This window comes from Triticum urartu, chromosome 2A (assembly GCF_056163025.1).
Source record: "Triticum urartu cultivar PI428250 chromosome 2A, HENAU_Tu73, whole genome shotgun sequence".
NCBI classification, from domain to species: domain Eukaryota; kingdom Viridiplantae; phylum Streptophyta; class Magnoliopsida; order Poales; family Poaceae; genus Triticum; species Triticum urartu.
In genome coordinates this window covers 756902586-756912997 of record NC_141874.1, presented here as the reverse complement: position 1 = coordinate 756912997, position 10412 = coordinate 756902586, and the positions used below count along the sequence as shown (strand labels likewise).

Below are 10412 nucleotides of genomic sequence, written 5' to 3'. Positions count from 1 at the left end.
AAGAAATCATAAACCCAACCCCCCAACCTTTTAATAGCGGTTGGTGACACCAACCGGTACTAAAGGGCTCCCTGCCCCCGAAGCTGGCTCGTGCCACGTGGTTGCCCTTTAGCACCGATTCGTGCTGAACCGGTACTAAAGGGGGGGGGGGCTTTAGTGCCTACACTTTAGCGCCGCTTACCAAACCGGCACTAAAGGGCCTTACGAACCGGTGCTATTGCTCGGTTCTACACTAGTGTACACACTAAAATATGTCTATATACATCCGTATATGCTAGTCAACTTGAAATCTCTAAAAAGACAGATATTTAGGAACGAAGAGAGTACTTGGTATTGACACTAGCTCCAACCTAAAAACCCATGAAAGTGTCCTTCAGGGCGTATCATGGTTTTGCATAAAAGATATTCTTAAGAGTTCACCCTACCTTAATTTTTTTTCGTCCTCCGCCTCTGCCTGATCCAAAGAGTGAGAATACTTTGCTAACCTATCGACATATGTGCGCAGATCTACCTTCAAAAGTAAATTTACAATTGAAAGCTAGTAATGATCTAGTTTTTTTAGGGTAAGTAATGATCTAGGTAGTGGACCCAGTTAGGTTATGTATTTTGTGGGTCGGGCCTCGTCCCCCGCTTGGGCCGAGCGAGTCGTCCTTGGTCTTCTTCTAGTGTGCTTGTTGGGTATTATTCCCGTGACACATAGCCAGTGATTTGTCGATGCGTAGTGCATCCTTGTCCTTTTTTGTAAACCGGGCTAACCATTTTTCAGTACGCACGGTACATTTTTTGCATACCTCAGAAACATTTTTTATGTATACATTTAACATTTTTCAAATGCACAATTAACCTTTTTCAAATTTGTATGTAAAGTGATTTTTTTACTACATATATATTTAGAATATTTCGAAATATAAGCAAAAGTACAAACAATAAAGCAAAAATATGAAATAAAACGGATGGAAAACAAGTGCATAAGGCTTGTGGTCCGCACTGGGCTGGCCCATTCTGGCGGCTGCTTAAGGCGAGACATAAATAATATATATACAAAAAATAAAGATTTTGATGAAATTCCTTTTTTTGTGGTACTTTAGTTGATTTTACTGTTTGTCCTGTAGTTTAATTCAGTTTTAATTTCGATGTATTGTGTAATGTGAATACAATAAAATTAATTGTGTAAAATGAAATTTCAATAAAATGAAAAAGGAGTCTTCATGTCCTGTTATTGAGGACCTCGTTTAAAAACATATGCCGTCTAGGAGCTTTACCAGGACTCATTAGAAAAACACTTAAATCCAGAAGTAACCATTTAAAAAAATCAATTCTGGGAAAAATGAGCAATATCGTATTTGTCGTGCTACTGCTTCGTGTTAAGCGAGCAAGACATAGTCGCACCCCTTCCAATCCAAAAAAAAAAAAGTTGCACCCCTCCTGTTGTGGCTATTATCTGCCAAAAAAAATTAGAAATGTACAATAACCAAATATGCCAACTGGGCAAAGAGATCCATTATCAGAGATTATTAGGTACGGGCTACCAATTAGCAATGCCAACTGGGCTCAGTCTAGACCCTACAGAGGATTTTTCCTCCATTCCTACTGCTATCGAATTGTTATCAATTCCTACAAAAAATCTGATGCCAAAGAAACTGCAAAAAACATGTTAAATTATCAGATTCCAGACAAGAAAAATATATTGAATAATACCGAAAAGGAAAATGTGATGGCATTTTCATCTGTTCTTTCTTACAAGGCCAACTCATCATTGTACATGAACCAGAATGCAAAGGGTACATAACTATTAGCCAGTTGCAAACCAAAAACCATGCAACACATAAAACTATATCACCTCTAGGTTATGTTGCACGAGCATGCATGCGACAACCTAACCCAGTTCTCCCTGCGTGTATTTTAGGAGACCGAGCACAAAATTCAATATACATGACATATATACAGGGAACAGTCGATGCACACACGATTATTCAAGGCGACAATGTGAAAAATAGAGGACCAGGCCATAAAGGCCTGGGTGTTGCCGACGTGATTTAACTATCTTTGGTTTGCAATGTCGATGAACTCCTTTGGAGCTGGAGGAGGCCTGCAGGCAAAAAAAACAACAGAAGAATACTTCACTTTATTTGTCAGATTCCATCTTTTCATGAGCCTTGTGGCCTACAAATTCCAGCAAATATACCTGAATAGGCTACAATATATCTTCCAGTTCCGCGGTGATCTTGGAGAAAACAGGCACATATGTAGGTTTTCGCTCCAACACCGTTGAATCAATTTAGACAATCTCCGATGCACGCTCAAGGGGATGACCAAGCGAAGTCCCTGGTTAACAAGGAACAATGCCCACTTTTCACACGTGTACGCTCACTATTGACTGCTCACTGCGCAATACCAAAACTGTAATTTAACTTTGTTGTTGCTGAATACGTACCTGTGTCTTACTGACAGTGCAACTTGCAATGGTGTTGGATTTTCGTGCAGGACCTGTATAGCAGGACCAAGCAAGGGTATTACCTTTAACCAAAGTACTCGTGATGTTTGAAAAACTCAGTAAGACTAAAAGTTGGAGAGAGCACCAAGGTTTACCTTAATAAAGTTGCTTTGTGATCGCAAGGCTTATGGTTTATCACCTGCCAGGACAAGGAATTCTAATAAGCACATTGCATAGGCCCAATACCTCTCAGTTGCATAGAACCTGTCTTCTGAGCTTTGACGGAGGTTCAAGCAGAGATAGCACACAGAAATATGCATTTCTTCATAAACTTGCTGTGAAGATGTCGATGAGTAATAAAAAAATGAAGGAAAACAATGCCGTTGGTTACCAAGTTATAGCACATAGTTTCTGCACGAGGTTCAGGGATTTAGTCGTGTGTACATGCATGTTGCGACAATAAAAGAGTAGTCGAGCTAATATAGGGCATTTGATATTTTCTAGAAAGGGGAAAGGACGCTTAAAGGATAATGGGCAAACCGACAACCCACCGTGCTCCTCCCTGCATCTAGAAAGCACTGGAATAGGAGCATGCCAGCGAGACCTTTTTTTATATATTTTTTAGATCTACCTTTTTTCTCTTGGAAAGGAAATAACAAATATGCCAATTGGGCCAAGAGATCCTTACCTGAGATGAAGTATTTTGACAACAAATGAGCCTAGCCCAACCCCATACGGGGTTTTTTTCCTTTGATTTCTGCCGCCAGTGAGAGTTGTTATTGTTTCCTGCAAAAATATAGGATATTAGATATTTTCTAGAAAGGCGAAAGGATGCTAAAGGACAGTGAACAAACTGACACAACACACCATGCTCCTCTGTGCTCCTCCCTGCCATCTAGAAAGCACTGGAATAGGAGCATAACAGCAAGATCTTTTTTCCTCTTTTTTCTTTTTTGAGATCGACCTTTTTTTATCTTGGAATGGAAATAGTAAATATGTCAATTGGGCCAAGAGATCCATTACCCGAGAGCCGAGATGGGTGATAATTACTGGGCCAAGCGCAACCACATTCAGGATCATTTTCCCCCTCGATTCCTGTGGCCACCGAATTGTTATTGTTTCCTGCAAAAATATGATGCCAAACGAAGCTGCAAAAACGTGTTAATTTATCGTGTTCCAGACAAGAACGTATGTTAAATAATAACCAAAATGGAACATGTGATAATGGCATTTTCATCTCATGTTCCTTACAAGACGAACTCATAATCGTACATGACCCAAAATTCAAACACACCAAACTATAAGCCACTCGCAAAACAAATAACCACATAAAACATAAAACTATATCACTCAGGTTATGTAGCATGGGTGTGCTAACTTAACCCAGTTCGTCCTGTGAGCATTTTAGGGGGAATCAAAACAACCGAGCACAAAAATTTATGTACATGACATATATACAGGAGACGATGTGCGCATGTCGCACTTTTTAGTGCGTGGCAATGTCAAAAGAGGGTCCAGCTTCATGAGCAGGCGCCTTCTTTCTATCGCTGTGTTTTCATCTGTATCTTTTGTTTGGTATGTCGATGGCCTCCTTTGGAGCTGGAGGCGGCCTGCAGAAACATGCTGCTTTTCATCAGTCGGAGGAACCCGTCAAATATTAACCAGAATAACTTCACTTCATTTAGTTTTAAAATTCCATCTTCTTATGAGCCTTAAGGCTAACATATCCAGCAGCAACCTAACCTGAATAGGCTGCAAGATATCTTCAAGTTCCGCGGTGATCTCAGAGAAAACAGGTCGTGTATTAGGGTTTTCGCCCCAGCACCGTTGAATCAATTTAGATATTCTTGGATGCACGCCCGAGGGAATCACCAAGCGAAGTCCCTGACAAACAAGGAGCAATGCTCACTTCTCATACTTGCACGTCCAGTCACCCGCTATTGACAGCTGATGCACAATACCGAAACTGTAATTTAACTTCGTTGGCATCAAATGTCGTACCTGCCTTACTGACAGTGCCGCTTGCAATGGTGTCAGGTTCTCATACGGGACCTGTATAGCAGGACCAAGCAAGGTTAACAAAGTACCGATGTTCGATGAACTCAATAAGACTTAAAGCTTCAGAGAACACCAAGTTTTACCTTTGAAGTGACCAACTCCCATAGAACAATAGCGAAGCTGAAGACATCTGCCTTGTGATCATAAGGCTTATGGTTTATCACCTGGCAGGACAACAACTTCTAATAAGTATACATCGGGTAGGCACATAACTCAGTTGCAAAAAACCTGTCCTCTGAGCTCTGACTAAAGTTCAAGCAGAGATATTACACAGAAATATTCATTTCCGCATAAACTTGCTGGGAAGATGTGGATGAGTAATAAATAACGAAGGTCTGGCTTTATTTACAAAGTCAGGCGCATGCCTTTTCTCTAAAAATAAATAACAAAGGAAAAATAAGGCTATTTGTTACGAAGTTATAGCACATAGTGTCTGCATTTAGTCTTGGTATACGTGTGTTGCAACAGCAAAAGAGTGGTCGAGCAAATATAGGATATTGGATATTTTCTAGAAAGGGGAAAGGATGCCAAAGGACAAATGAACAAACCGACAACACACCTCAGGTGCCATCCATCTGTAGGTGCCAGTTTCAGCAGTCATATCTCCCTCTTGCGATCGTTGACGAGAGACACCAAAATCTGCAATCTTCACGACCTGTTTCAAAAGAACAAATTATCATTTTACTAATATTTAATTGACAAGTACATGGATTTATGCATACTTGACCCTAAAAAAACAATATGCCTACTTGACCATCACCAATTAATAAATTGGCAGACTTCAAGTCTCTATGGATGATGTTATTCTGGTGCAAATAATCCATCCCTTTTGAGATGCCGATAGCAATCCTAAGAATGAAGGAAAGCTCCAAGGTTTTATTATGCTTGTGCAGGAAGTCATACAGATTACCTCCAGCCATGTACTCTGAAAACAAACACACAATACAAGAGCAAATTATCAGTTAACAGGAAATTACAAACTGATTCATGATAAATAAATAAACTCTACACAGACTTCTTTTTAAGGGGAGACAGAGGTCTCCGATTTCCACTATGAGAAACCTGAGAAGTAGGAGTTTCTATAAACAAACAGATAAAACATAAGCAGCTGATTAGTGCAGGGATCCCCAACAGTGATCTATATGCACGCACAAGATGAAGACGTAGAAGAATGCAGAGATGAAAGTGATCTATAGGCATGATAGGCTGACTGAAGGATGGGCAGAGACCTGTCGATCTGATAGAAACAGAGCAACAAGATTCCACCAATCAGACATCTCTTGTATTCTGTCGACTTGTACTATGTTGCAGCATGATGTAGATACTCTTTACGTATGGGTGTAATAAGCAAAATATCACAACTTCCCTCTAGACATATCTGCTCTTGAAGTCCCTACCAAAATGCATAGAAGACAGGAGTTATCCCCTGTCTTTAGAGCTCAGCTTTTCTTTCTTTCGCTTTTTTCTAAATCAAGCTTATCAAATGTGTTATCAATAGCTATTTAAGCATCACCTCCAATTTTTAGTCACCAATGTTAATCATAGTGTAAATGTGCCATGGATAACAGAACTTTCATGTGCATCTGCAACAACAAGGATATTGATTGCTATTCATTCCACAACAAGCAATATTAGTATCTTACCTGTTACAATGAGATACTTTCGCTGCTTTGTGCATGCCCCATAAAAGCGAACAACATTTTCATGATTAACGCTCCTGTACATGACTATATTGTGTTAGCATCTTCTGGAATTAAATGGTTCAGTGAAGTCGATTAAGTGCCACGGAAATAAGAAACATACCTTAAAATCATTATTTCTTGCAAAAACTCCACTTTTGAATTATCGTTAACATGTTCAGCTCTAAGGTACTTTATTGCAACATCCACATCAAGGTAAGTTCCTCGATATCTGAAAAATGAAAAACACTGGTTACTGAGCTGTCCTGAAGTTTCCACAAATCATAATACAGCTGATTTCACTATGTTTGTTGGCAGTGTCCCTTGTGAACCTATTTCATCTGTAAATATGCAAGGAAAAGGCATGCAGCCCACAGTAGCAGAGTAGCAGTTAAGTGGTGGCTGTCTTTCCTCTATTTCTAAGCAAGTGTTATGTAGTTCTTACAAGTCTCCAGAAGATCCGGACGCAATCTTTTCTTCAATCTGCAACAGATCCCTGTCAAATTCAGATTCTCCAATCTTTTCTTGCAGCTCTGATATTCTCTCCGAGGCGGAACTTGTTAGATTAGATAATGAGGGCTGTGTACCACAAGGAAGTTAACGTTGTTAGCAAAAGGTTAGACACAACTTGTTCATTCTTGCAATGCTGACTGCATGCATTTACAGCACTGCATCTGCATACTTAGAAAAGTTGAATTACCAGCACCTATGTATAAGTGACCAGGCAGACACCTAAGAATGTGAAGTATTCACGTACGTAATGTAACTAAAAAAGAAGAGAAATCGTACATTACGTTTTGCTGTCTCCTTGAGCTGCTGCAGCAAACCATCTGTCTCCTGCATATAGCGCCAGGCAATATTTTACTCAAGGAAATATTTGAAAGCAACTATGTGTAATATAATCTACAGATGCTTCACTACTCACAAGAATCTACAGGGCACATTGATAACAAATTGCTAAGTGTAGCGATTGTATCTGTCGTCAAGTCTGTAAAGTCAAAATGACTTCGGTTACTTCATCTTACGAAGTCAAAATGGCTCCAAATTCATGGGTAAATGTCAAAATACAGCCCTAGGTTTTATAACTTCGTTATAAGCTAAATACCTACTGCATACTTGTATGAACTAAGATGGTGCCCATGGTATATTTCATTGACAGTAACTAGGGGAAACACATAAACTGGTTTTCCTTTTTGCCAACTGGCACTGTTATGTAAACAATTATTATGTGTCTTTCAGGATCTTCTCTTACAAGAATCGGAAGTTTCCAAGGGCAAGTTATGCAGTTCCAGAGATGTGTTCACAAACAGACTAGCAATATAAACGGAATGACTGCACATATGACTGTTATCACCAAGAATTTGTGAGGAGCTCTGTGGATCAAGATCTCCTTGGCTCTGACTCCACACAAGCGACATGATGTAAAGCTGATGCGATTAATCGTAATGCTATCATAATTAATCGGTCACACGTATAGATGTGCTCCAGTATAACCATGCTCTAAGTTCACCTCTGTTTCCCAGCCATCAACAACAAAGACATCCAAACACAATCCATCTGTTGTTGAGAACACATGAGCTTCACGAATGTTCAATCCAAGATCCGACAGCAGCGTAGATAGCTACAAAATAATAATTGGATTTTTTTTTATTAAAGTTGGTATAAGTAGTATGAAAAGCAGATATGGGAATCTAAATAGAAAACTCATAGCAGATGGATTGAGACTCCCAAAGCCTTTACCTGACTAAGGAGCTTTGGCTTGTCATTAGAAGAAAAAATAATTTCATGAAGAAGGGGAATTTCTGTATCCCGCCTGTGAAAAATTTCATTGGCAACTGAGGATCAAAGTTCATTGCTCATGCAGGTTTATGAAAAGGAAGCACAAAATAAGCTACTTGCCAAACTATTATGAGATATCATAGGTAAGTAGTACGCACAAAAGCATGGAGAAAAGATATGTTATGCGATTTGGAACAATTATGCCAAACTGCACGAAGATAGCTTGCCCACCACCACTCTCCTAGATAGTCTTATATATGGTTCAATATATCATTCCAGATTGAAAATGAAAACATGCTAGAACCTTTCTATCAAGTTATGAGAAGCATTGGGCCACATGGTTGCTTTTTGAATTAAAAAATTCAGCGACATCACGAGCTACCAGAAAAGTTATCAGCATCTTTTTGGAAAATCAACCAGGTTTTACAAATCAGAATGAAAGCATGATTATATTTCAGGGAGACAGTGGGTAAACAAGCATTTCAACTGAATTTCAGAAGTTGGAGGTCGAGAAAGACCTTGCAGAAATGGCCTCGAAGTCGTCCACACCTTTTCTTCGCCCCAAGCTGAGGTCTTCCATGAGCCGCTCGTCAAATCCTTTTAATCCGCCGTTGCTGTTCATCAACGTATACAGACCTTGTCTTAGCAAGCAAGATTGTTTAAATTAAGCTCAACTAACATTGTCTGGTGCCAAAATGAAGACAAGAGATGATCGCGTATTTTCCCTGTAACTTAAAATGATGATCAAGCAAGCCAGAGAGCATTGGAGAGTGGTTGGGTTGGGTGGGGTTAACCTATACCTCAGATTGGAAGCCAGAGAGCCCCCACAATTACCGTTTTGATTCGGAGCAGACTCGGCATCGGACGGTTTGTCGTCATGAAGGTACTGCCCATGGAGACAGAGCATGTATATAGCAGAGTAAGTGAGACAGCAAACATCTTCTTTCAGAAACACACAGCGACAGTGTGTTGAATGGATGGATGGATGGATGGATGAATGAATGAATTTACCCGTAGGAATCGTGCGTGGAAGACGGGGCGGTTGTCGGGGTCGGCGCACTCGGCGAGGATCCGGCGGTGCAGCAGCACGTCCTCCGCCTTGTTCACGTCCAGGTCGATGTAGTAGCTGCACCGTACCCAGCGGACACAGGCAGACAGACAGACAGACAGAGAGCATGGTCAGAGAAACTGAAAACGCGGCGTAGGCAGCAAGGTTTGATCTTTGATGTGGACGGCGGGCGGGGTGACAGACCTGGCCGGGAGGCGCTCGTAGTGGTCCTCGAGCACGCGGTCGAAGAAGGGGTCGGAGAGCGCCTCCTGGTTGCCGACGGCCCGCAGGCGGTCGTAGATCTCCCTCCTGACGTCGGACAGCTGCACCCCGCCGCCGCCGCCGCCGTGGGCGGACGCGGCGGCGGCGGCGGCCGGCCAGCAGCTCTCGCCCGCGCCCTCCCCGTCGCTGCCGTCGGCCATCCGCCTGCCCGCGCGCGGGGCCCTACGCGGCGGCCATCGCGGCGCCCTTTATGGGAGCGGGAGGTGGCGAGAGCGAGGGACGGACGGGGTGGATGGTGACGAACTGACGACGACGTACGGCAGTGAGTTGGGTTGGGCTTGGCTGGGGTGTGGTGGCGGGCGGGGGGAATCCGAGGGGCGGCTCTCTTGGCGGTTGCGGTTGCGGCCGGCCAGAATCTTCTAGAGGGCGGCGCCGGCCGGGTATTTATACACTGAGGCGAGGGGCAGTCCCGTACTTTGGCCTGGTGTGTCTCTCCTCCGCGACGCCCACCGGCCGGCGACGAGGAGCCGGACCGAGCCCAGGAATGGCGGAAAAGGAGGCCGGACGGATCCTCTGCGGGAGGGGAGGCGGCCGACGCGTGGCGCTGGGCCCGCGGGTCCTTATCCGGTTCGAATACATGGGCCCACCCGCTGTTCCGGGAGTAGAGGAGGCAGACGAGACTGGGCTATCCGCTCCGCTGGCCGGCAGTGAGAGAGGGGTATACTCCTACTGGTAGTCGAGATTCCGTGGCAGATTCCAAGCCCTTTGACCTCATCCACGGGTAAATTTTCTTGGTAGTCGAGATTCCGTGCACGTTGCTCCGATCCGACGTGCCAAGTGCCAACCACGTCGCTCTCGCCCCCGTACCAACTCTTGTGTTCTTGCCAAGTGCCAGAGTCTCCACGCACACACACGCCAAGTGGCAACGGATGGGAAGCAACTATTCAAGGAAACAAAAAAAGTGAAACACTAACGCCCACGCGTGTGGGCGTTACCCAACTCGTCCACACGCCTCGATCGTCGTCCATTGCCTTTTGCACGAATCTTGGCACGAAAAGGTTGATTTTGTGCGCCACGTAGGACAAGTCGCGTGTGTGGCGTGTAAGGGAGTTCGTCCGCACGCCGGTTTCCCCTCTGAGGTCAGCGGTTGCGAGTCGGGCGTGCGGTGGAACTGTTGTCGCGCCCGCACGCC

The 10412-nt window shown here is 43.3% G+C and overlaps 1 protein-coding gene and 1 long non-coding RNA gene across 3 annotated transcripts; both read right to left on the bottom strand.

Annotated features, from left to right (window-relative positions):
- Positions 1 to 1672: 1672 nt before the first annotated feature.
- LOC125540373 (uncharacterized) lies at positions 1673 to 3116 on the bottom strand. The gene is made up of 4 exons (XR_007297279.2): positions 2590 to 3116; positions 2435 to 2487; positions 2186 to 2325; positions 1673 to 2089 (listed from the first exon to the last, which is right to left on the bottom strand). It is a non-coding gene; the product is annotated as an uncharacterized LOC125540373 (long non-coding RNA).
- A 535-nt stretch (positions 3117 to 3651) lies between these two features.
- LOC125540372 (serine/threonine-protein kinase STY8) lies at positions 3652 to 9809 on the bottom strand. Of its 2 annotated transcripts, none has more exons than XM_087545497.1 (16): positions 9203 to 9809; positions 8962 to 9076; positions 8751 to 8836; positions 8469 to 8564; positions 7912 to 7984; positions 7682 to 7792; positions 6961 to 7008; positions 6617 to 6750; positions 6296 to 6403; positions 6136 to 6209; positions 5242 to 5417; positions 5052 to 5147; positions 4576 to 4656; positions 4436 to 4486; positions 4178 to 4318; positions 3652 to 4057 (listed from the first exon to the last, which is right to left on the bottom strand). In XM_087545497.1, exons 1-16 carry the CDS (start codon positions 9418 to 9420, stop codon positions 3872 to 3874), a joined length of 1794 nt encoding a protein of 597 aa, XP_087401623.1. In that variant the 5' UTR covers positions 9421 to 9809; the 3' UTR covers positions 3652 to 3871. The 2 variants fall into 2 exon arrangements, with proteins under 2 accessions (XP_087401623.1, XP_048559942.2); XM_048703985.2 differs by having other exon boundaries at positions 3652 to 4044; positions 9203 to 9805.
- Positions 9810 to 10412: the final 603 nt, after the last annotated feature.